This window comes from Centropristis striata, chromosome 11, assembly GCF_030273125.1.
Source record: "Centropristis striata isolate RG_2023a ecotype Rhode Island chromosome 11, C.striata_1.0, whole genome shotgun sequence".
Taxonomy (NCBI): Eukaryota; Metazoa; Chordata; class Actinopteri; order Perciformes; family Serranidae; genus Centropristis; species Centropristis striata.
The window spans coordinates 28727466-28755067 of NC_081527.1; the positions used below are offsets into that span (position 1 = coordinate 28727466).

Here is a 27602-nt window from a genome sequence, read left to right on the forward strand (position 1 = left end):
GTAGCCATTTAATTGCAGTGAGTTTTAACTTGACCTCACTGAATAAAAAGATCTGTTGATACCAAGGATAACTGCAGAAATCTCCAAAACTTCAAAGGTCTTTGAAACCAAATCACAGATTTTTCTATTTTGTTCCTCTTGGTGTATTAATGTGCTATTAATAACCATTATTATCAATCTGAGTGAAACAAAAAAGGTAAAATTTTGCAGGAAATCTCTGTAACAACGGATATCTACCTTGACGGACAGTAATGAGCTTTTTCTCAAATTTATTCCCAGCTTTAACTGCGGCATCTACTGTTGACCTGCTACCTCCCCCTAAAAATCCACTGCCCCCAACCCAGAATTCGCTACGAAAAGGGGCCAAATGTTAAGGGGTTAAAGCCATAGTCATGGTGTGAAATGGTTCAGGACAGATTGCACTTGGGTAATCATTATCCAGCATTTTAAATCTTTAAGTCCCAGTGTGCTGATTAGTCATTAGCTTCACTGAGTGTGTCTCCTGTAGAACAAGTGTAAACCATTTACCAGTCTGCAGTGTTTCCTGCAATCCAGACAATTTATTATATGATATGATACTGTCACTTTTCCCCCTCGCAGCTCAATCAGAGAGATAAGAAAGATAATATTTAAGTCCTGTGGAATTTTTATTAAGCTGTGTTCCCATTTCTTTTATGAGGTGTTTTTTTAATATCTTTATAATCCTCAATGCAAAAATCTTTCAGGGTTGAGCTCATATAAGACGTCAGTATGAACACGGAGTGCTTTGCATAAACGTCTAGAGAGAAGTTTATTTTAAAACTGAAATAAAAATGTTTTAATAATAATAACAATGTTGATTTTAATACTGAACCTGAGTTCTTGGCAGACAAGACATGTTCGCACTTTGTGTGATTGACTGCCAAAGTGCAGGAATACCCTCATAAATGTGGGTTTGTCGTCGTTTACACCTCCAGGCACATGGTGTTGCCTTATTGCGGGTTCAGTCAAATGTTAAGCACTTCGTCGCTTACAATTCAAACCACATTGCAAAAATGTGTTCATCTTAAGTCAGTGAATGTTACAGTATATTAACACCACCTGCTAGTGTACAAACTTGCAGCTTTACTCCTAGCAGCAAAAACTGGATCAGAAAAAAAACAAAGTGACAGATGCTGTGAGGTATTTTAATGTTTGATCTGCTGTAGTTCAGGATACTGTCACTTACAAATCTTACAGTAAAGGGCTTTATGTTGTAAACAAGTTGGATTTTATCAAACTTACACATTCAACAGGTTACTGACATGATTTCTGCAGAAACTGCTTTGAGACGATAGACTCACCTGATGAGATCTTACGATACAAAGGTCGTATTAATAAAGCACCGTTCACCTTTTATTACTGGTTCAAAGGTCCTCACATTCCTCTCTTTGCCACACAGTTTTGGTGCTACAGTGGATATTGTTTCAGTTCTACTCTCTGTCAGATTTGTACGGTGGCCCTGAAGTGCAAATCACAACAACAAATCAAAAAACACAACAACAAATCAAGAAACACAACAACAAAACAGAAAACACAACAACAAATCAAAAAACACAACGGCAAATAAAAAACACAACAACAAAACAGAAAACACAACGACAAATCAAAAAACACAACGACAAATCAGAAAACACAACGACAAATCAAAAAACACAACGAAAAAAAAAAAAACACAACGACAAATCAAAAAACACAACGACAAATTAAAAAACACAACGGCAAACAAAAAACAACAACGACAAATCAAAAAACACAACGACAAATCATCGTCACCGGTTGGACTGGTGGTCCTTAGTTACCAGTCCAATCAGTGACGACTCATGTCGCCCGAGGGTACTTACCTTTTGCGGTTTGGTTCATGTCGTTGTGTTTTTTGATTTGTCATTGTGTTTTCTGATTTGCCGTTGTGATTTGCACTTCAGGGCCACCGTAGATTTGGCTGCTAAATACGCACACACTGCTGAGTAAAGATAAATAATTAAATTGTCTAAGTCATTTTTGGAGCAGTCATTTATGGTTTAGGTTTGAGGACTTGTTGCCTTAAACAGTTATCTTTGTAGTTCCTTTAAGTATTGAATAGGATAACAAAATGGCTCTAATTAATGAGGGTACAAAATGAATAATTCAAGGGTATGAATTAATAATTTGTGTGCACAATCCTCTGATAATGTGCATTGTAGAATTTATCTCATTGACACTCATTTCCTTTCATCATCACTCTCATCCCCTCTTCTGTCTCTCAGTTGTTCACCTTTCTCCCTCCTCCATCTTCCCCTGTCCCTCAGTCTCTCCCCCCCTCCCGTTCCTCCCTCTTGCTTCTTTCTCTCCCCCTCCTTCATTTGGCTGAAGCTAAATGTCTTGTGTGAGATAACATCGCAGTAGGAAATTCCGCCTGTGTTGCCAGACTGCTCAGTTTTCTCCCCAGGGCTGGCAACAATGTGCGTCCTTCATAAGTGCCTGTGCAGCGCTCAGGATCTCCACTCATCCCCAGTGAGCCCGGTCAAAAGACCCGCCGGCGAAACCCAACGCCGTGCTGCAAGCTCCACGCCAGGGCCACAGCAGATAGCCAGCGGGATTACTACAAAGCCACTGCAGTCCATCCTACAATCTTACATTTATTTACAAGACCTTCGATTAATGAGGAGACACCATTAGCATAAACTGCTATTCTATGCTCATAAATGTCTGTTTCAACCATTTGTTGTGTACTCAGGAAGCATTTTTGCAGCTTAAAAAATTGTCTTTTAATGATGCTCTTTAAGAGGAATACTTCCAGAAGTCTTTGGTTGCCTGACAACCTCACAATGGCAACAAATATTCCAGCTCATAACCCTTTATAAAACTAAAACTCTATTTTTCTGGATTAAACAAATTACATATTTTGTGATTGTTAAAAATGTGTACTATGATTTTGTTTGGACAGAGACTGACATCTGTACAACAAATATAAAGGGCCGAGGCCCTTTATATTTGTTGTACAGATGTGAGTGGTCAATCTTCTCTTCTAACTCTCAGCAAGAGAGCAAATAAGTGTTAATAACTTAGTATCTTACTTATAATTTAAACATGCTGGAAACACAATAGTCTACTGGACCATTCAACAGTTCCATGGGTTCATGTTTTAGCCATCAATTAGAATTATTTCTTTCTTTTTTTAAAAAAAAAAGAAAGGTCTGACTCAAATCCGGGTCCAGCGTTTGAATCATTTCAACCTTATTTCATGTCTTTTTTGTTCAGTAGTGGCTGGTTCCAAATATTTAGATATTGATGAACCTCTGCAGGTGTTGCTAAATGCTGTGCACCAAATGCAACAGACTTCATAAGTCTCTAATAGGATATTCTGTACCAAAATCCTTTTGGGGGTCATACCTAACTTCCCTCATTAAATGTTTCACGTACACAAACCTTTGAATTTAATCAAAGTTGCGTGTTGCACCAGTCCGAGCCTTGAAAGTGTTCCAACTGTTGACGCATATGTAGCGTAGGTGGACATTTTGAAGAAATGCACAGTTAGTAAGTCCTGTTCACTCAGCCATGTCCATTTTTCTAGTCAGTTGTGCTGAACACCTGTAGACTCTTGGAGCACAGTGCCTCACGGTTAAAAAATACTACTCTTGAAAATGCATCACAAAAGCAGATCTTTCTTGTCAGACTTCTGCATTGAAGAAATGGTGGAATCAGACAAAAAAACAACAACTAAAAAAATGTTTTTTAAGCATTGCCTGCAGAAGAAAAATCCCCAGAGACGAATCTATGTGTTTATTTTGTAAGACACCCTTGAAAATGAAAGCCCAAAGCAATTCTGGAAAATGTACAGAAACTGCAGATGCTCAAAGACATGGTGGTGCCTTCAATTGTGTTTTTAGAGACAGAGCCTAAAGCTGGGTGAAAGTGAGTAAAAGAGATTTATCTCTTGTGACTTTGCTATATGGTTTACCATAAGAACATACAGTGCAATGGACAGTTTACCTTCCAGATGGCTTCTACAGTGTCAGTCATCCATGACGGAGAAGAAAGCTACATCATTTTAACAGCCCGTGTCAAATAGTATTTATCTATTTCCTGCAATGTAAACACTGATTTAAATCCCTACAGTCTTTATTTAGCTCTACCCGTGGAGCACCGCTACACACAGCGTTACCAGGGTAACTAAACAGTTACCTTCAGCTTTGCCGAGATTAGTGGGTTGTTGTCTGGGCAGGATGAGATGTTTGCACGGCGTATGGTATAAAAAGCTTTATGTATTTAGGATTGTGTCTCTAAATTTGGAGCGTCTACGCCATAAGCGCTCGAGGCTCTTTGACAGAAAGGAAAGGAGTGTCTCGCTGTGTCAATGTCTGCGACCTTTGGAGACGAGTTCAGGGGCCAAACTTTGTTCTGCTCACTACACAATTTTAAAAAAGCCCGCCAAGAAGCAGCAAAGTTTGAAGAAAAAGAGTGAAGATCAACACATCACACTGGGAATGAGTCTCTCTTGACAATGACTTCACAAGTAGAATAATCAATTACCAATAAAAAGCCTTAACTTTTTAGAGAAATTTACAATTTATCAGTTTATCTTGAAAGAAGGCAAATCAAATTTTTTTAAAATGGTCATGCAGTTAAACTAGGTCCTGAAATAGGCAAACTTCCGCCCTCATTTGCAGACAAAATGCCATTAGTCAGCCATACAGATTGACATTTTTATATGCGTCTGAACATTCACAGCCATCTCTCCGTCGGGCTGGTTAGCCTTTGACAGCACTATCTCACAAATGAGGGCTCTTGCAGCTGCAATCCTCGTCGACTGCTGCACTAAACGCACCTGTTGTCAGACTTATTTGAGGTGAGATAAGGTTAATTACGCTCCGGTGCGTGCTTTATCATCGCTGAGTGACAAACCTGGAGTTTGAACAGGGGGCTGCACTTCCAGGGCTTCAGGAATGCCATTCAGTAGATGTAGTGCTCTTTAAGAGATAACTGACTTGTCATAAAAACATGCGTGGACTCCACATGTGATATAACCACTTACTGTGAACCACTAGCATCAGCTGAAACACAAGTTTTTGCAGATGAAGTAGCACAATGATACACATTAAGAAATTATCGAGGTAATGTAAGTTATTATGCTGCATATTGAGTTGATGCAACAAAACAAACATGAAAAAATATAGACCAGTACATACTTACTACTTGTAGCAGCAGAGTTAGCATTCAACATATCAATAGTTGCAGTAGTATTTGTTTCAACAGAAGTACTACAAGAGGAAGTTATAATTGTATTGGAATATTGGTATGAATATTACTAGGAGAAGTGGAAAGTTACAAAGTCCTCTAATAAAGTACAATCTTAAGGAAGTGTTTCATAAGTTTTATTCCTCATCAACATTTCATAAGGATTTTTTTTTTCTTTAAATTTATTCATCTGATGCAGGCAGTTACCACACTCTGCAGAGCCAGATTTTCTTCTCACAATGCATTTTAGTTGTAAAAAGTGAATATTTCCTCTTTGTAGAAGAGCATGTTATCTTTTAACCGGTAAACTTTTGAATTCAGGAATTTATATAAATTGGAAGAATGTAAGTACTTTGTTATGGAAATGTATTTTTGCTAATTAATTTGTGAAAGGCACATGCACAATTAATATACTACACTTATTATAAATAAAACACCATCAAGAGTCGTAGTTGTGGTAGTTATGTGTGTAATTCATCATCATTCCAGGTTTTACTGCAAGTGACGTACACCCTATTAATTGGGATGCCACTAAAGCTCAGTAATTAGATATTTCCTTGTTTATGTCTGACTTACCTGTCCGTCACTTATTTAACGCTCTTTCTTCTCCCTCCTCACACCAACCTTTTGCTCTTTACACCTTCCAGACCGCTCCTCCTCCTCCACTCCCACTTCGCCCTGTGTTCACCCCAATAATTCACTCCTGTCTGTTTAGGGGTGGTCGGATCGCTCTCAGTTTACTGTGAGCCTGTTTGTGTGTGTGTGTGTGTGTGTGTGTGTGTGTGTGTGTGGACTGAAGGATTTGGGTTGACAATGGGTGTGGGTGGGTGGACAGGGTGGGCGGAGGCTGCTGCCAGGCTTCGTCTGGGTCAAGGTTGACTCATCACCTCGGTGTGGAATGTGTCGATCCTCCAGGTACAGATACATGTACGTACACTGTCTTCAGAGAGCAGCCAACACCCAGCAACTGGCCCATATTTTAACCCTCTGGAGTCCAGGAAAGCGCTGTAGCACGACCTCTTCATGACGTCACAATGTCAAAATGAAGCAGCATGGAGCCCTGCTGTCAGTTTTGGCTTTTCCAGAAGTTTCCATGTCCAATTCAATGCATTAACCCTTTTTTAGCAAAGGTGTAAAAAAAAAAAAAAAAAAAACACCTCGATTAACATGATTTTACTTTTTCTGCACAGATTTTTCTAATTAAGCTTTATGCATTTAGCATTTGTACTGCAATCTTTTGTGTTTACTGTTTTTTTTTTTTTTTTTGTAATTTCTTTGTGTCTTTTTTATGTGGGTTTTTTTGTATTTTTTGTGTGTTTTGTGTATTTTTGTGTGTTTGTTTGTGGTTTTTTGTAATGTTGTGTGTGTTTTTGGTTTGTTTTTCATGTCTTATGTGTTTTACGTGTGTTTTTTGTAATTTTATTGTGTGTTTTTTGTGTTCAAAATGTTGAGTAAGTCAAAATGAAAAAATAATCAGATCATATAGTTGAGGTTGGGTTGAAAACAATGAAACCAACACGGTAAAGATTTTTAAGTGGTTTATACAGGCAGAATGAAAAGGAGTCCAAAACCGACAAAATAGCCCCAAACTCCAAAAGGTCAAGTAATGTGAATGCTTAGACTTCTAAGGATTAAAGGTGGAATGGGAGAAATTCTCAAAATCTAATCAAATATGCAGATAAGACTTTGAACTTGATTGAATACTTTGTCAGTTTTAATGCTGTGCATGTTTTCACTCAAACAATCGCGTATATAAGCCTTTAATTGGCAATTATCCTACATTTGAATGCACTGGTATTTGTGCACACACACAAACACACACACAGTCTGGGTAAATGCAGGAGAAGCTGTTACTTAAGGGGCTAACATGGGTAAATATTAGCAGGGAGAGAAAGAGAGAGAGCGAGAGACTGAGACTGTTTACCCTCTGTGCAGATGTGTGTATTTGTGTGTGGGATGTCTTTCTAAGTGTATGTCTTCCTGAGTGGGCGTGTGTGTGTGTGTGTGTGTGTGTGTGTGTGTGTGTGTGTGCAAGCGTGAGTGTTTATTAAGCTGTCGGTACAAATGTGTATGTTTCTCGGATTTTTACCAAATGAGTAAAACGAGGCCACTTAAACCCTTCAGGAAATAAGTCGAGCCTTCAGACTCACACGCTGCGTACATGTTATTTTAAGCCCAAATTACACATCATCTGATATCCGTCCTAAATGGCTTTTCCAGCTTCACTGCTCCAAGTATTCTGAGGTAGAAGGACAGCGGTAAAAAGGGGCCAACAGGTTTAGCAGCGGTATAAAGAAAAGGAGGGGAGGGAAAAAGACAAGGCCAGCTCCACTAAGATGAGGGAATCCTGCCAAATCCCCAATTCCCTGAGAAGGAGAGGACAAGGCCCAGGCACTACAGAGATGCTAGGCTACTTATCTGTTTTTCAAACATTTACACTCACGGCTTCAGTACTTCAGGGAAGTTGATCTTTCCAAATGGTCAAGACTCCATTTGATGAAGTGGTGGATGGGGAATGGCTTCAAGGCATCCGGTGTAAATGTAAAGTTTCTTTAAAGGCAGAATGAGGAGGATTTTACTACAAAAACAAGTATAGACTATACAAAAATAACCCCGCTTTATCACCATTTATGACCCACTAGCTGCCCTCTGCTTGTATTTAGCCATTTTCTTTAGTTTCTGGGCAGAGAAATATACAAAAAATGGCAGACACAACACAAAAACAAACAGAAATATAGTGAGGCGCACAAAGCTAGATCCACAACAAGAGTGACTCTGGGGATAACTTTCATCCGCTGGTGAGCACTGAAGGAGGAGAGGCGTTTTTGGTGTCACTGAGTCGGCGAGGAAGGTCACCTTCTAATGTTGTGTTAACAAACCACAACAGACAAATCCTACTCATTCTGCCTTTAAGGCACAGTTCTAATACAGAGCTGTATAAAAGGATAAATATATTTATTTTTCAGTCACAAAGCAATATTTGTGTCAAGGACATGTTATTTATCATATACATGGGTTTCCATTTCTTCCAGCTAATTATTTAATGTTATTCATTTAGCTGCATCCAAACCATCTCTGGAGAATACTTTATTATTAGATACGCTAACAGCATCAGATTTAGATATGCCCTTTTTGATAGGCAGTTTACTCAAAGATGCAAGTCTCCTCTTGGCTATGTCTTCTTTTGATTTTTCAAAAAGACCAGAAACGGAAGTCCCCATTTGGAAAGGTTAGGGTGACGGTCCATAGTTGATAATATAGGAATGTATGTGTGTGTCTCAAAAATAGGTTTCTACTAGGTAAATAGAGCTCATTAATTTACTTGCAAATGCTGATCAGTTTTTGTTTTTTAAGCAGACAGGCACAGTTAGCGACCAGCTGGTGAACATTGTGGAGCATTAGCAGCTTAAGGGCCTGATATTTCCCTCAGCAGTGGGTGGAGACCAAAAACAGAGCTAAAAGAGAGTGAATACTGACCATAAACATAAGTTCAAATATATAGCCATATTGCTTGCAACTCCTAGACGTGCAAATGTAAAATGCACTGCACTTATATAGCCTTACTTTATAAACAAAGCTCTTCCCCTCTTGTTCACCCATACCCTCTGTTATCCACTGGGAGAACCTTGGGGTTCAGTGTCTTGCTCAAGGGCACTTTGGCATGTCGACATGAGGAGCTAGGGATTGGACCACTCTACCCCCCAGAGCCACAGTCACAATAGGAAACAATTTGCTAACAAGTTTGCCATATGACCTTTATAATGTAAGATTCAAGGAAAAGCTAGTACAAGATTCAGAAATAGCAGATAAGTATAACGAGAGCTAACATTAATTCGCCAGATGAACCAAATGTACAAAGAGCTGCTCATTCAATTTTTGTCACAGGTTGAAAATTGATACACTTGTACAGCTTATTGTGTATTAAATAAATGTGATGTTTATTTAAATGAAGAATCTGAAAACTAGACCATGGAAGTCTTATTCTGATGGTGTATGATGTCAGTTTTTATACGGTAAAATAAATATGTCATTCATTCAAAAACACTTTTAAATGGTCCCAAAACAACTTTGTTTAATTACACACTGCTCAATCAAGAACAGAGTTAATTTGTTCAAAACGACCTGTGATACACGTGGCACAGCAGTCAGATGAAAGGTGCAGTGTGTCACCTCTGTTTGCCACAGCTCACTCCAGAAGGCCAAACACTAATGGAACACTAATGGCTTTCAACATGGCTACATTTCCCACCTCGTCACTGTTTCTACCCTTGGAGCAGCTTCGATGACAAGTTCCCTCTGAGGTGAGAGCCGATCATAAAACATGGCCAACTACTCAGAGTTAACCGAGCTCTGAGCTGTCGTCACTGCTCTTAATGAATCCTCAGGTCTGTGCAGGACCAGAGCCGGTCGAATGAGCGTGTTTACCACGGGGAAGACGTCATTGCCCCTGAAGAAAGAGCGTAATTATAAACATGCCACTGCTGTTTCCAGGGGCAGCAATTTAAGAGCAGGCCTCCTGTCGCTCCAGGGTCTTAATGACGCCAACAGAACAAGTGGCAATTTAGAAGGGCTCGCAGTAACACCCTCTGTGCAGGGCTGGCACCCTCCTAATTTAAACTACAGTATGGAGGGATTATGGAGGGTGTAGGAGACAAACGGAGACAAATGGTCGGACTCTGGCAGCTGGTTTTACCCCCTAAGAAAAGAAACACTTAAATATTGTAAGTTATTCACTTGCCATTACTTTCCTTTTTCACAAGGCCCTGTTGGCAAGCTTCATCTGCATTTTCTTTTTGTTAAATCAATAACTCCCTGGATTTTACAAGTTAATTACTCAATATATCAGTTTAACGATATGAATGGTTGTTTAAAGGTGCATCTATTAGGGGGCAGCATTTCACTTAGTGCAAGAATTGCATGATTAACTAAGTGCAGAGATGACACTGTTTAAGATTGTCAACAGTTAGGCACGCAGTGAACCTGCAATGTCCTCAAAAATGTAAAGCGAACATTGCAAATCAAAAGTAAGGCCTACAGTACGCCTGAACTGAGATTCTGTGAGAATGTAATGGACATGTCACAGGTGAGTCTAGCTCCAATGGCAGTATAGCTAATTTGCTCAGCGGAGTGCATAAAGACCAACAGCCCAGCAGAGAGGAAACACATGCAGCAATGTGAGAGGAAGCAGAAGTGGACCAAACTAGCCAGGCTAGGCTAAGCTAGAGCGACCCCACATAAACCTGCACTACCCAGTGTCTTTCATGCCAAAACCCGCTTTATCATCTACAAGCTGGATGACATGAGACTGAGGGATTACAAACCAGCTCACACATAGTTGTGTTATGATGATAACGGAGATATGGCTGCACAAAAACACACACTAGCTGTGGAGCTAGCAGGCTCCATGGGCTAGCATTACCTTAAGTTTGGATATAGGTCCTAATTTTAGTTTTAGATGTAAAGATATTTACTGTTGTACTGCTAGGTTAATGTGCGGCTGCTATACTTATTCACCCTCTTATGCTTGACTGAGAGCAGATTTGATGGTATAGTGACTCACTATCACTTCTTGACAAGTGGTATTTCAAGACAGAAGGGGCCAGGAGGAGTTCATCTTAATAGATATCTTATAGATAAGATATCTTGATGTCATTTTTTAACACTTTAAACTTAAAGTCTGGCCATAACTTGTGCACATTTAAAGAACATTATTCAAAATGTATATATTTTATTTTTTGTTCTTTTGTTCAAGTTAATTCATAAGATGTGGAAACACAGTGATACCTCTACAGTTCAAAGTCAGACAGGGCAATACAAATAAACAGTTCCACAATCCAATAGTGTAAACCAGGGGGAAAAATGTGAAAATGCTCACAATGTTGTTAATAATAAAGCACACATGTGGATGAACAACTACAGCAAGCACCATGGGTCAAAGTTAAAACTGGAAGTCTTCTGTAAACCGTCATGCATGAGTAGAACAGGCAGTTTGGGTAATAATTTCACTGATCACCTTCATTCTTTCTTCCAAATAGATTTGGAAGATGTTGTTTATGTTTCAAACATTCTGATGTATTTGTTCCCAGACCTCAATAATTAATCAGATGAGTACAATCTGACTATAAGTGATAGAAATTATGTCCTAAACTACACATTTATGACCCAGGTTGTATGAAAGAGTAATTTCCCTTTATGTTGAGTAGTTTTATTTGTGTTCCACAGGGTTTTGATCCGTTAAAAGGATTAAGATTTTGATGCAAACCATCTGCTCCTTCAGTGATATTGAAAACAGGTGTGCATGATTAGCTCCAAGCAGTGAGTGACTGGGCACTGTCAAGTTGTGGAAGGAAGGGTAAACTGTTCTGCAGCATTTGATTAAATGTGGTGAGCATGTGTGCCTGTGTGTGCCCAAAGCTAAATCCAGGCTTCAGTAATCACTAAGTACTTTTAAATAACTGCTGTGTTTGTTGTATATTCTTTTAATGTTTGCATCTGAATAAGTCACCTGATGCACATCTGGCAGATGGTACGTTACAGGTGAGGCTGCGATGATAAAATGCCAGTCACAGGCCTGCAGAAGCAGAGCGTGTGTAGGGAAGTTTTGTGGTCACTTCAAGTTATTTTTGTTCAATGTCGGATGTGTTTGTGTTGCTTCTTTCTTTTTTGCTTTTTGTTAATAGCACCTGACAGTTGTTTCCATGCACTTCTGCCTAAAGCATTGCTCATCATCCCCTCTTTCATTCATTTTATTTCTTTTGAAACACAGAAATATCTGGCCATGCTATATCGTTTTAATAAGATTGTTTTTTGAAGTTCTTTACCACTGAGATTCTACCAATGCTGAAACAGAATATGGGTGAAGGTAATTTATTTTCCACTGCTCAAACCATCAAGGGAAAGAAAGAAAGAGAAATCAACATTCATTTTCCAGACACATCTTTAAGTTTTCATTGCCTGAAGATTTGTCATCAGATTTGAATAACATTTTCTGAAATAATAATTAAAGTGAAACTCCCAGGTTAAATTTTTCATTGAGTGTCACACTTCTTCTGATCATGGTCATATGTTCAAATGAACCAGAGAGATCAGCACTTCCTTCAACAAATATTTGACTAACTGGATGTTAGTTCTGGGGGATATTCAAGGTATATAAGCCTATTTTATATTTTGGACCTGTGAGCTCTTATCTAATAGCTTAGAATGTGTGTGTGTGTGTGTGTGTGTGTGTGTGTGTGTGTGTGTGTGTGTGTGTGTGTGTGTGTGTGTGTGCGCGTGTGTGTGTGTGTGTGTGTGTGTGTGTGTGTGTGTGTGTGTGCGTGTGTGTGGTTTGAGGAGGGTGGTTTACTGACCTGGCTGTCATGATCCTGCCCAGCAGTAGACTGATTGCAGGGGAGGGTTTTGTGTCACTGTTTGCTCTGGTTAATGAGCAGAAGGAAGGTGAGCCAATACAATACACACACAACAGAGTGACACTGTCAGGGGTGTGTGTGTGTGTGTGTGTGTGTGTGTGTGTGTGTGTGTGTGTGTGTGCTGTCAGGGGTGAGTGCGTTAAGCCTCACATCCCACCTCAGGCTGATTAGTAGTCAGTCTTTAAGTAAACACACAGCTAACTGCAGAGGAATCTAACCTGTGGAAGGAAGGAAGGGAGGAATCCTCCATCCATCACTGACCAGGAGACAACATGGACACACTTGACCGGGAAGTTTAATTTCCCCTGGAAAATTAAAGACTTCCACTCCACAATAACACACTCAAAGTTTAACACGTTCAGCAAACTGCTGACACAGTAAATCTGATTTTCTTTTTCGGAAGTTTAATGGAAATATCAGCAGTTTAAAAAAACATGTCAGGCAGATTTTTTACTAGAAAAACACATAAATAAGCGTTACACATAACTATAAGCTGTGTTAAGTGAGTTATCATCAGACAATTTTCCAAAGTCTGGATCATCCATCATTGCATATTTTTCCCCAAAATTGGATGCATAGATTCATCTGAAACTCTTCGTATAGTTATTTATACACTGATTATTTATTCGGCCAGTGAGAACTCGGTGACAGCAGCGTTCCCTCGGAGATCAAGGGTGGCGTCTGAAAGACTGCGTCCAAACTTAAAGAAAGTAAACATCTTCAGAAGTCAGGGGGGCCTCCACGTCTTATCTTGAAGTCATACATCAGATCTAATTACACTCAGGCCTCTTCTCTCGATACACACATGAAGTCTTAAATCAAGTATATTACCCTGGGGACCGAAGCGACACTTTATTTAAATATGTATTTAATTGCCAGCTTCAGACAGATATTCAGGAGGAGTTGTGGGGTTCAATGAAACTAGGTCAGGTTGGTTATTAGCGACTACAGAACAAGGCAAATGCAAGACTTGTTTTGTTGCGTTACGAGAAGGTGATTGTACAAAAGCAATGTCATTTGCTCTGTTATGTAATCTGTACTGGAAAATATTTGGGCAAGTTTGAAAAATTGCAGCTGAAAATCTCTTGAGGGCTTAATTTTCTTTCTGAGGCTTGATTTTGTTTTTTAAATGGGACAAAATTGGGCTGAGGGAAGCAGGATCTCCAGTAGTCTCTTCTTCCTCCCATCCAGCAGGTGTACAGTTATTACGAAAAGATGAGAGTATGGTGGGGTTTCTCCGTGACACCTACAGCTTTTAACCCTCTGGAGTCCATGAAACCACCTGCACATTACTTCTTCATGACGTGAACACATAAAAATGAAGCAACGTCTAGTCTTGCCATCAGCTTCCCTCTAAAGTTCTGGCTTGAAAAGGATTATTTTTGATGATATTTGGCCAAGTAAAACCGGAGATATTGTCAAATATATTTATTTATAAAAATGTAGAACTAGATACTATCCTCATTTTATCTGTTATATGTTATATTTGCAACCTGTGTTCATATTTACAACATGTACATTTCTGTGTGTGAAACATCATTTTCAAGATCAGATTTTATGCTTTCCTTTGTTTCTTTTGGGTTCAGAATTTTGATCAAGTAAGTCAAAGTTAAAAATGAATTATCAGGACATATAGTTGAGGTAACACTGAAAAAACTGATACTAACATGGCATGGTAAAGATTTTTTAACAGATTTTTAATGGACATAATAGCCGAAGATTTCAGAGGGTAAATGCAAGTCACATAGCCAGGCACGTCAAAGGAAGTAATTTAAATGTTGGTTTTTGGCTGGTCGGACTGCAAACACCACTTACAGTGAAAATCAGTGCAGCAGTTTGGACATTGGCTAACCAGTTTCTATGGAGTGTCCCCAGTGAATGGTTTAAACAAGGAACAACCATGCATTTACTGTGCACCTAATAAACCATTACTTTCTAGCTTACTGCTTGGCTGGTTATATTTCCCAAAATCAATGTTAATCAACTCAAATTAAGCACATTATATCATAGGAAGGATGAGAGTACCGCAAGGCCAAACTTCCCATGAGGAGGTTACAAAGACAAACATTTCAGAGTTTCACAGCACGCCTCAGTAACTCTGTGAGAACCCCCCCTCCTCCCTCGCCTTTTTCTTTGCCATCATGAACTTTGAGAGCCCTGGGAGAATCTGGGGGGGAAAGAGAGAGAGGCAAGAAGGAGGCTAGATAAAGGAGTGGTGGGGTGGGCAGCCCGGAGAATGCAGAAATTGACTTCTAAACAGATGCAGTAATTCCATTTCCACCCCTTTAAATTTGGTATGCAGGGGGCCAGCGCGTAACTCTAAACCCGCTATCGCCGTTGCACACAGAAGGCGGGAGGCGTAGTCGACAGTTGGTGGCTGGGGCCGCCGAGTCTATCAGCCTTGTTAATCAATACGGGTTCCACTCTGACAGACAGCGATTGGTGTAACCGATGCTCGGTCTGCTATTCTGTCCACCCTGGTGGGAGGAGGAGGCACCTGTTTCCTTCCACTTTCACCTGCGGTTCACAGCTCGGCTGGAGATGGCTGGCCCAGCGTGAGGCTGCTGGATCAGCCCCAAGAAGTCCTTGCATGAGCATGGGAATGTCAGAGGAGTCTCTTCCACCATGAGAAAGTTTTCCACCTGTTCTGACAAGATGATGGCTGGCTGTGAAAGTCAAACTAAAGGCTGAAAATTTTGTTTTTTTGAGCTACACAAGGGAGTTTTTTTGAACACAAATGAGTATCTCAACTTCACTGGGAAAGTGCTGTGAAGACAAATTATATGCAGGTAACAATTAAGCAGCAGTCCATGTACTCAGGTGTACTAAATGTTGAGTTATAACTTCCTATCTGTTCCATTTGGGTGTTGCATTGATATATGTTGACATTATGGAGCAAAAACAAGTCCTCCAAACCAGGTGAGCACATTGGCTGTTTGATCATACCATCAAATATGACCCACAGGAGCGTTTTCTAAAATAACGCCCCAACAAGGACATCAACATGTCCAAATACCTAAAGAGTAAAGTTTGCCGCTTTAAACAAGTCTCATAAACCATGAGCCACGGAAGTTAGGTAAAAAAATTGTTTTTCTGGGGCGTTTCCGGTGGCACACCTGGTAGAGCGCGTACCATAGAGGCATCGTCCTTGTAAGCAGGCGGCCCAGGGTGTCTCCCCCTTAACTCTGTCTCTATCGAAAATGGCCAAAAAATATCTTTAAAAAAAAAAGAAATAAAGATTGTTTTTCTGTTTCCACATTGGACACGAACCCTGTTCTCCTGGGTGAAGGTTCCCTTGTTGTTTCAACCCATCCACCCTCCACCAAGTGTGACATCCACCATTTAAACTCTGCATCACCGTCAATCATTACTGCTATGTCAGCAAGACGGCAGCGGAGGACAGTCTAAAACGTAAATATGAGTCGTTTTTTGCTGCCTGTACAAACACCTTGTATTGTCGTTTTCGAGGGGAAACCAGTCTCCATTTTCAGCAACATTTTAACCAAAATGATCATGATGGACCTAGTTTAGGCAACAAAACTTCTTGCTAAGGGTTAGGGGGAAAAGTACAAGGTTTAGCTTAGAAAAAGTTATTTAAAAAGTAGCTATGGACAGGCTACCCATGGAATTTATGTTATGTAACTTCAAATAACAGCACTGACGTTTTTGTTCCACGAGGGACAAAAACTCTGGCCTCCTGGGTCATAGTCCTGTGTTTGTTTGACCCTCACAACCTAAGTGGTTCCTGTATCCTCGATTCCGCCTTCAAGTTTACTCTCACATCACATCTGTCTTGGCATCCATCATAATTACTACAGCAATTGGAGGACGCCGGTAACTACAAATGTAATATGGAGAGGACAGTCTCAACTGAAATTATAGTCCACACTGCTGCTGCGAGTGAAAAGGCTAAATCCTATGCTAAACTATTCATGTCCTACACTGGAGCCAGAGAGAAGTGCCAGAACCCCTCCATGGAGAAGTATACACACCAGCTTCAGCTTGAGGTTTTGGTTAGTGATTTGGTGTGGTGGTTACTATGTGGACAAACAAACAGAGAAACCTTTGGCTGCTGGACATGCATGAGCATGCGCCCTCACACCTTCACTGTGTGGACTACTACAAATTTTTGGGGTGATACTAGAAGCTGTCCAGAGGTTTACAGGATGCTGGTCCAGCCTCAGCACTGAAGACTTAACAAAAAGCACTCAAAAAGAGTGAAGTACACGAACAAGAACAGAGGAATGAGTGGTGCATTAAAGGATTTTTGTGTGGATTTTGTTTTATCCGAACTGAGTTGTCTGTGGCACAGCCCATAAAGGCCACTGAGATATGTTTGATTTGGGGCTTTATAGGTGAAAGTAACTTAACTTGACAGAGTTATGTGTTGGAGCCAAGATAATGTTACAGCTGATCACTACTGTGATAACATGTCACAGTTTTGTGGTATTTTCTTGCAGTTTCTTCATATTTCTACATTCTTCTGGTGAAGAGTGTTAGAATAATCTGTTATTCTGTCTCTGCTGTCTGTCTCTGCGAACTATCTGATTGACACAGGTCACTATCCATGCATGGTAATTCACTATCTGTGTATGTATCCTCTCTATGCATTTAGAGATTAATCATGCAGGCTGCTTTGCTATAATGCTCATGCGCTAATATTGTTTTTGAACTAAACTAAATACATTTACTCTAAATACATTTACTCCTTCTGCTTAAACGTTCTCTGCCCTACTTAGAGTAAGATTCTATTATCACAAGAAGATATATTTTATGTTTTATTTTTTATTGTTTGTTGCAAAATCTGTGTCTCCAGTAATATCTCTGCAAGTCATATCAAGGCAGGAGTTTGTGATTTGAAAGTTTGTTGCGGGTCATGTCATGGACATGATATGCTAGGCAGAGAGATATCTGACTTCTCTGCTTGGTGACATGACATGTCCATGTATGCAATAAACTGACAAATCAACAGATTGAAAGGAGGCGACTTGTGGAGAGTTCAACTTACATTATTTTATTAAACCTCTGTTAGGCTATAAAACTGGGTTTAGGGAAATTCGACTGCGTCCAAACTTCATGAACTGACCAGTTTATGTCATGTCAGGGATGTGTGGATTGAACCCAGAGACTAACTGCACATTTCTTGACGTATTATAATAAAGTGAAGTTAAACTGAGAACTTGGACGTCTCCTGCTCATCATTCCCCATCAAACAATCGGCGCAGAGAAATAGGTGAGGATTCAGTGTTGGAGTCAGATTTCATTTTAAATGTTTCCTCAATGTATTTCTCAACAAGAGATGGGTCTAACTGTATTATCTGTATCTAAATATCCTGAAATGAGTTGAAACTTCCCTCCGCTGCTCAGATATAGGACGACTTCACATCACACCTTGATGGAAGCCAATTGTTTCGTCTGACTTTTCAGACAGATTAGCACTGTTTCCAAATAGGAAAAGACAATGAGCGTTAATAAGTTACAGAGAAGTATCTAACACTCAATTTAGGAGCTTTTTTGTGACAACCAGCTCGTCCAGCAAGCTCAAAATGATCCCCACCCAGCTGGGACCCCAAAGTGAGCGAAAACAAGCATCCTTTAACAAATATTGGAGTTGGGGCTAATTAGTTCTGATAAAACCTGTGCATTAAAAACTGCCTCAGCTCCATTTGAAGCTGATGAATCCAATAAGACGTGTGAATGACTTTAATTAGTGTTATCACAATGCTGTATCTGCCCATGTTAGCTTATTTTCTTTTAGGCTGGGCTCTGAAAGTGTTTACACACACACTGTAGTGTTTGTTGGACCCAGTTGTGGTGGCAGTAATCGCCAGCCCAGCATGCTCTGAGTGAAACATTGGCACCAGCGTTAAGACAAACAGCCCCTCCTCCCTTTGGACCAAGACGACCCCCCGCTGTGGGCTAACAAGACCACATTAACCTCCCTTGCCACACACACACACACACACACACACACATCCTCCCTCCTTTACTCCTGCATGCAGGCAGACACGCAGTCACATTTTCATACTGTCACTCATAACCATTTAGATATTTTCTCTCATTCTTTCACACATTCATATAGCTTTGAGAACATGTGCACATTTTCCGGTGTTGGAAAAAGAACTCAGCTCCTTACTTCAGTAAAAGTATTAATACCAATATGTGAAATTACTGCACTACATGTAAAAGTCTTGCATTCAAAACATTACTGGAGTAAACGTATGAAAGCAAAATGTACTTAAATTATTTAAAGTAACAGAATTCGCTGTCCAGTAAATTGTTTCCTGCCAGTGTTTTACAATTATATAATCTGTTTAGCATTAGCATTTAATTTGTACTTGAGTAAATGTACTTAGTTACATTCTTTTGACTTGTTCCCACAGTTGTCATTCACTCAGAGGGCAGACTGGGAGTGATTCACTGCACTGGACTGTGAATGACGGACGGTATCAGACTAGTGCTCCCTTGTGGCTTTCAGAACCATTTTCCGATGAATAATTGATACGTCGGCTTTTCATAAACTTTGCAGCAAATCGGACTGAGTGACTGAACCATTTTTCCCTCACTACCCTTAGTGAAAAAGATAGAAATGGCTTTGGAAAGAATGATGAGATAAAATAACCGAATAAGAATATGGACTTTAAACTCTAGCCATGAAATTTTGAATACGATCTTTAATCTTGTCTTGTTGTTTGAAGAACATTTTAAGAAAATAAATGATCAGAACAACTGGAAGTAGGAGACCAAGGACAAAAGAGCTTTCAAACAAAAATCTTTAAGTACATTAAGTATATTTTATAGTTAAAGTTTGAAATTCAAGCAAATGTGTATTAAAAAATGAGAAAGTTAATCAATGTCTGTATGCAGACAGCAGTGATTGTACAGTTTTTTTTATTGCAATTGCATTATATTTTATTTAAACTTGTGAGAGGACAATTTTTGGAATTCACCATTTTGGCAACACTTTCTGTGAAAATTACATCTATAGTGCATTATAATGCATTTACAGTGCTTCATGACTGCAATTATAAGAACACAAAGTGCTTTCTGATGCACTATATCAGTCATAAAACACAAAACATTAGAAGATGTAGTAACAACCCATGCAGTATTATGAGTAACTGTATGTGTTGAGTGAAGTACATATTGATGCAGCTATAATAATGCATGCTTTATCATAGAGTGTTGTTGTTTTTTACACTTACATGAATATACTATGACTCATTATGAATACCCTTATAATGCACTACAGCATGCATTGTTAGCAGTGACATCACAGCACTTACAGATCTATTTGGCTTGTTAAAGAATGGTATCTTAGCAAACAGCAACCTGTTTGATTTTGATGGATATTCCTGTAAATTGCAAAACACTGAGTTGTAGAAAATTGTATTTTAGTTATAGTTAACATATACAATGCATCTTACTTTAAAAATGTTCCCTTCACTGTCGAGTTCTTGTTGCATTTTTAAGCAAATTAGAATTGTCAATGCCTTGATATTTTATAAGTAGTATGGATGGATCATTCACTCACTTTACTGGAGCATTTATTTTTTTTCCCCTTTAATCATATAGTTTGCATCATGATGCTCGGATGGATTGAGGCACATTCTGTATCTTGTCAGCCTAAAAAGCAGTCAGGTAACTTTATGTTAGTTTATTCCTTGCTGTCTGCATCCCTAATTACATTTCTTCCTAATGTCTCTATTGTATTGTAACTCCCCCTCTCTCAACGTGTAATGGGCAGTGTGTGTGTGTGTGTGTGTGTGTGTGTGTGTGTGTGTGTGTGTGAATGTGTGTTAGGCGGGTAAACAGAGACAAAGTGATTATAACCCTTCCTCCAGGGTGAACATTTTAAACAAACACCTATAGAATGGACCCTTGATTGACTTATTCTCCCTCCCCGCCCATGCTGGGGGAGTGTCCTCGCTCCTCCCATATAAAAGCAAACGCACCCACCAGCGCTGGAGCATGCAAAGAGAGACACGGTGCAACACCGACACAAAGGGAGAGAGGAGACTGGCAGTGTACCAGACTGTGTGAAAGTAACGCGCTTGTTTTGGATATTACAGACCATCACAAACTCTCTGCGCTCTAGCATGAGTTCACCAGCATCTCTGGATTAATCGCATTTGCAGCTTACTTGCAAAACGCAAGTTCGCTGGCACTTTGTCTCGGACGACTCGCGCACAGAAAACAACGATGGAGAGGAGCATCCCGGGATGGTGCGTGCTGCTAGCCCTCGTCCTGCACGGAAGAGACTGCATGGCAGCAAAGGAGCTCCAGTGTCAGGAGATCTCCGTGCCTCTATGCAAAGGAATCGGCTACAATTACACCTACATGCCCAACCAGTTCAACCACGATACGCAGGACGAAGCCGGCCTGGAGGTGCACCAGTTTTGGCCGCTGGTTGAGATAAAGTGCTCCCCGGACATGCGCTTCTTCCTCTGCAGCATGTACACACCGATCTGCCTGGAAGACTACAAGAAGCCCCTACCGCCGTGCAGAAGCGTGTGTGAGCGGGCCAAGGCTGGCTGCGCTCCGCTCATGAGGCAGTACGGATTCCCGTGGCCAGACCGGATGAGGTGCGACCTGCTGCCCGAGCAAGGCAATCAGGACACGCTGTGCATGGACTACAACCGCAGCCAGACCACGACTGCTTCTCCAGTGGTGGCTAAGCCGACCAACCGACCCCTGAAGCCGTACAACCCCAGGAAGAAGGGCAGCTACGGTCGTGGCATCCCCGGGAAACACAAACCAGCAGCGTCCCCGTGTGAGCCGGGATGCTTCTGCCGTGCGCCCATGGTGCCAGTGACCAGTGACAGCCACCCTCTGCACAACCGCGTAAAGACGGGGCAGATCCTGAACTGCGCCATGCCGTGCCACAACCCCTACTTCACCCAGGAAGAGAGGACTTTTACTGCCTTCTGGATCGGTCTGTGGTCCGTCCTCTGTTTCATCTCCACTTTTGCAACTGTGGCGACTTTTTTAATCGACATGGAGAGGTTCAAATACCCAGAGCGTCCCATCATATTCCTCTCTGCCTGCTACATGTTTGTGTCCATAGGATACATTGTCAGACTGATCGCTGGACACGAGGAAGTGGCCTGCAACAGGGAAAACGGCGCAGAACACATCCACTACGAAACCACAGGTCCTGCGCTCTGCACCATCGTGTTCCTGCTCATTTACTTCTTCGGCATGGCCAGCTCGATCTGGTGGGTGATACTGTCACTCACTTGGTTTCTCGCCGCCGGGATGAAGTGGGGGAACGAGGCCATCGCCAGTTACGCACAGTACTTTCATTTAGCCGCCTGGCTCATCCCCAGCATGAAGTCCATCGCAGTTTTGGCTCTGAGCTCAGTGGACGGAGACTCCGTGGCTGGGATTTGCTACGTAGGCAACCAGAATTTGGATAACCTGCGAGGTTTCGTGTTGGCACCGCTGGTTATCTACCTGTTCATCGGCACCATGTTTCTGCTGGCTGGGTTCGTCTCGCTGTTCAGGATCAGGAGTGTAATCAAGCAAGGGGGCACCAAGACTGACAAGCTGGAGAGGCTGATGATCCGGATAGGAGTTTTCACAGTTTTATACACAGTCCCAGCCACTGTCATAGTGGCGTGTTACTTTTACGAACAGCATAACAGACAGACTTGGGAAATTACGCACAACTGTACGTGCATGACGGACCCGAACAGGCAGAGGCCAGACTATGCTGTGTTTATGTTGAAATACTTTATGTGCCTCCTGGTAGGCATCACCTCTGGAGCCTGGATATGGTCCGGGAAAACCTTGGACTCCTGGAGGACTTTTTGCACGCGGTGCTGCTGGGGGAGTAAAGCCTCCGCGGGCTCCATGTACAGTGACGTGAGCACGGGACTGACCTGGAGGTCCGGGACGGCCAGCTCTGTCTCCTGTCCCAAACAGATGCCACTGTCCCGGGTTTGAACAGGGGGGGTCACCCGTCATTTGGCACTAAAGACTTAAACCAGCGTATAACAGCTCTTTTGGGGACAAAGTGGCGTAAAGACTTAAATTATTCAAAATGTGTCACCAAACTGCCAGTTTAAATGTAACTTTGGTCACGAGAACTCCCCTAATGTGAACTTTTTGTTTATTTGTGGTCCTTTATAGCGCCATTCTGCTTATAAAAGTTATAAGATCAGTTTGGAGTTAAACTTATGGAAAGTGCTCTTTCCTTGCCTTATCCAAATGACGTCCATGTGTTTGAATAGAGGGTGTTGGGCAGGGGAGGGAGGGGGGTGACTAATTGTGTTGGGATTGTCCATCAGCGTGTTGTAATTAGCACATTAATGAGCGCCTAATGGCTTCTCTTTAAATAATGAGACTGTCAGCAGCAGAACAATGTACCTGGCACGAAGAATGCAGAGTCTTATCTGGGCCTAATTGAATGCGCACAGCTGACAAGATCCCCCTTGTCGATAGGTTACATGGTATAGCTGAGGCTCTTCTTCTCCTTACTGTAAAGAACCGCTGTGTCTTAAACACAAGACTCACAATGAGACTGCTCTGCTTAAAATGAGGCCAACGCTGGGCTGCTTTTTTTTTGTCTACACGTACATTAATCAATGCCTTAATACTGTCTCATACGGGTTGCATTAGCGCGTAAAGTGTATTTATATAATTATTGGTGTACATATATTGTACATTTGTATATGAAAAATTACGAGATTGTAAATATGTATAATTTCCACTTTGATAGAAAATTTTATTTTGAGAATAAAACAACTTTTATTGAATTTTTTCCTCCTGCTTCCTGGTCATTCTCGCCAAAACTTTGTTGTGAGGCTTGGACGTTATTTTTCTTTTGAATGTGTTGTTATGGATGCTTTAACAAGTGTGTCAAGATGTTCTGACTAGTTTGATAGAGCGCACAACCTGTTACAATCTCACTATCCCTGTGCGTAATGGCTGAGTTATTAATTTATTTATATTTGACTAAACCACATAACATGTGGGGTCACATGGATATGTAAGCTTGATTAAACCTCCCCGGTTCTGCAGATCCACATGCTGTGAGACTTGGGGAACAACATCGGCATGGCAATAGGGGCACTACAGGTGGTCTGCTCAGTGTGATGCCCCCTGCGCTTCAGTCTTTATTAATTCTTGACTTCTGTCCTGCGTTAAACCCCTGATCCAGGCTAAATGTGTCACAGTTATCCGATTCTACAATTGTAAAAGTCTATTAACTGCGCCTACTGTTCAAGTTTTTATTTTCCTCTTTCTCGAACAGGTGCTAGTGGATGGAGGTAATTTATTAAAAATGTAACAAGCTAATTAGGAAAAAAGATAACCGTCTGTCAGTTAAACAAAGTAGCAAAGGCCACCAGAAGCTAAATATTGTTCAAGAAAATAATTGAAACAAGTGGCAACAATTTTAACCTTTTAAGCAAATAACTGCTTCTTCTTCTTCTTGTGAAGTGGACCGTTCCGTTTACGCTTAATATGGATTCTTTACAATGTGGCGATGCCCCAGGCTCATAATTAAAGCGTCAGTGAGAAGGTTAACACCCTCTCGCGCGTAAAGGTAATTACCGTCATGCATTGTGTGTGCGTGTGTGTGTGTGGTCCATTTATCATGTGATAGTTTGGGACTGTCAGTGTCATCACTTAATTGTCAGGAAATGTAAAAAGGCTGTGCGTAATGGCTGCAAGGGCGCGTACCTTTTTTTGTCTCTAACGTGGATAATTCTGTGTCTTCAAATGCTTAAAGACTAAAAATAGTGTTTCTTAAACTCAAATTACATACATGCTGCAGATAACAAAACTTAATTTGCTCAGAACTCTGCGGAGAAGAGTCTGCACTCCATGAGTTAAAGAGAGATGGAGAAAGTAATATCATGCTGCCACCGTGTGGTCACATGATGAAATACAGGCAGCCACTAGTAAAGCGCATACAATATGAATATGCAAACACGTTTGTTTAATGTAACATTGCATCTAAAATATATTTTGTTTTTAACTAACCACAATGAGAAAATGTCACATTTCAAGACAAGTTTAAATGCATACCTCTCAAATTCTTCATTTTAAATGAAACCACACCTCTTTAAAAATCTTTCTCAACACTCTATCTGCTTATTCCAACACTTGGAGCTTCATATAAAATATGCAAATCCAATGCTCCATGTTTTTAAGGCTGCACTGATGCATCTAATTGCAGAAAAACAGCAGAATGTGTGTGTGTGTGTGTGTGTGTGTATATATATGTGTGTGTGTGTGTGTGTGTGGATAAATGTGTTTTAATAGACTTTAAACCACTGAGCGTTTCGTCCAAACACAATGTCATATAACATTGAGTTTGGAAAGATGAATTCACCTGGTGGGTAAATCTGACATTAAGAGGTTAAACACTTTGTGCCAGTAAAGTTAACCACCTTTTTTCCTTCTGTCTTCAGCATTCAAACAATGAAACAAGTGGAAAATTCAGTGTTTGACACTAAATGACCTCTTAAAATGACGAACAACCAATTGAAATTGAATACATGATATTGAAGTAAACAACTCAGTTACTTCCTACAGAGGTCTAATTGTCTAAATTTGCCTTCCCCAATAATTACATTACACAGATTAAGAGACAGCGGGGCCTGTTTGCTCTGTCCAATGAGAACTAATTGCTCTGCCACTGCTTGTTAACCATGAGACAAGTTAGCTTCCTCTCTGTGTGTGTGTGTGTGTGTGTGTGTGTGTAGGCCTGTTTGTGTTGTTGCAGGGGGTCAAGCAAGTTCCCTCATGCCCAAAAGCACAAAAAAGAATCAACAGAGGAAGTGGGTTGAGAGGTCATGCCTGATCCATCTCCTTTTAACATAAACAAGGCGCTGACTTCAGGAAGCGCCCGTCACGGAGAGATCGTATTGGTGACATACAGAGAACCAAACTGTTCTTCATCGGTTGGGCTGTTTATGAATGCCATCTTTGTCTAATGATCTAATTAGCTGTCTGACTCTGATTGGTTTGGAATAAATCATGTTATGATGTCTGAGTGGGCTGCTAAAGGTCACATACTGTCACACTGGGGTCATCTCAGAATGTATACAGAGCTGGGTGGGGAGCATTTTGCTTTCAATAACAGCTATTGTCATGACATGGCTGATTTACAATGCAGTCTAAAACAAACATCTCTTCTCGACTGACTGACGTGCCATGTGATGGACAGATGACCTGTCTGGGATCAACCACGACAGGACGTTAAATAGAGGCAGAAAAAAGACATCATTACAGTCAGAGAATAGTTCGGGATGAGCTGTTTTTTCAAGGAAGTGAAAATGATTGAAATAATGAATTTTTGGGGTCATTTGGGGGCAGTGGGAATAAGCTGCAAACCCAAAACACTGAAATACTAAAACATCCTCTAACTTGTTGCAAACAGTTGTTTAATTGCACAACTAGCAAACACAGGAAACATATGCCACTTGGCGAATAGAGGTTTATTATTGACTTTCTTGTAAGTCAATATTGTTTGACAAACAGTTAAAAGACTCGTTGTCCTCAGAAGATGCCATAAAACTCCAGAGAGCTGAGGTGAACTGCAGTCAGGTGACAGTTATCTGTGTTATAATGGCTTTAAACACTAACTTACCATGCATACAGTTGATATGCTGATGGGTAAGCTTTAAGGCTAGAAACTAGAAGATCTAAAGACTCCATTGGTAACAACCGTGTCTTGATATCTTTTCAGGAAGTGGGTGTCTTAAATGATCTATAAAATACCCTCAAAACAATTCTTTATCATCCAATTTGTTTTTTACCTCTTGGTTACCTTGTTAGGCTTTCTTATCCATGAAAATATTAGTTTTAATATTCTTGTTGTGGCCCCCTGGGCCTTTCTTTTGACAACATACCGCTGGTTTTCAATTTTTAAAAATGGTAAAAATGAATCTCAAGAGAATTATATAAATAAATAAAAGGTTGTTATGGTACCTGACTATTACTGAGGGGTTAAGAAGATATCTCTAATAAATTGTTTCATATATTTTTTTATTTTAATATTATTAACTATAGTCACATCGATGGTGTTAGGGTCAATTTTGACCTGTATATATTTACTTTCAAAAATATAACTTAAATACAAATATTAAATTAAAAGCAGAATAAGTAATAATACAAAATGTAGATTTGCAAACAAACAACAACCAATAAAGCCAGTCAAACCAATAGAAATCAAGTACTAGTTCCAGTCTTTGCGTGCAAGAACATGCATGTGTATGTGTGTGTCTTTAGATGCTTGTTTGATGATATTTTTTGTAGAAACATAATACGTTTTTTCTTTCTGTCTCTATTGCATCAGACGTGTCTGTGTCTTCTGGTTTGTACTCTACATCAGGGATGGGCAACTTAAATGCCGGAGGAGGCCACAATTTTTCATGGACATTACCACAGGGCCACATATAGGACAGTGCACTTAACCAGATATAATGAAACTGCAATTTTAAATATGTTTACTGTGCAGTAACTTAACATAGTTAAGTAACATGCTCAAATGCATGTTTAACAGTATAAATAGGAATACAAAAGGTTTGAAGCAAATAAAGAATAACCACTTACTGTGATTTCTTTTTTTTTTTAGTGCAAGAACAGCAGACCAACATTAATTGCCAGAAGTAATTTTGTGCGTTTTTACACTGCACTTAAGATTTCATGCTCAAATGCATGTAGTTGTACTAAGGGCCACTTGAAGTGAGGGTGAGGGCCATATGCGGCCCCTAGGCCTCCAGTTGCCCATCCCTGCTCTACATGGTCCTCCCCAGAAACCTGCTCATCCACTATGCTGCTCTGTGTTCCCTGCCTCATTTTCAGTAAAGATGTGATCCAGTACTTAGCCTATTGCAAAAGTGTTTTTATGTAAATTTAAAAAAAACTGGAAATGTGTACTCTGCAATTCACCAACCCTAGAAGACATGTGCGTCTTTGTTTGATTTGTTCAGCCCTTAACTG

General features: G+C 40.4%; 1 protein-coding gene across 1 annotated transcript; it reads left to right on the top strand.

Annotated features, from left to right (window-relative positions):
• The first annotated feature begins 20635 nt into the window (after positions 1 to 20635).
• LOC131979832 (frizzled-8-like) lies at positions 20636 to 23396 on the top strand. Its single transcript, XM_059343883.1, has one exon. The coding sequence runs from the start codon at positions 20847 to 20849 to the stop codon at positions 22590 to 22592; it is 1746 nt and encodes a 581-aa protein (XP_059199866.1). The 5' UTR covers positions 20636 to 20846; the 3' UTR covers positions 22593 to 23396.
• The last annotated feature ends 4206 nt before the right edge of the window (positions 23397 to 27602 follow it).

Excerpts from the sequence above, each read along its gene's own strand:
- LOC131979832 (XM_059343883.1), top strand. The coding sequence starts at position 20,847 with ATGGAGAGGAGCATCCCGGGATGGTGCGTGCTGCTAGCCCTCGTCCTG.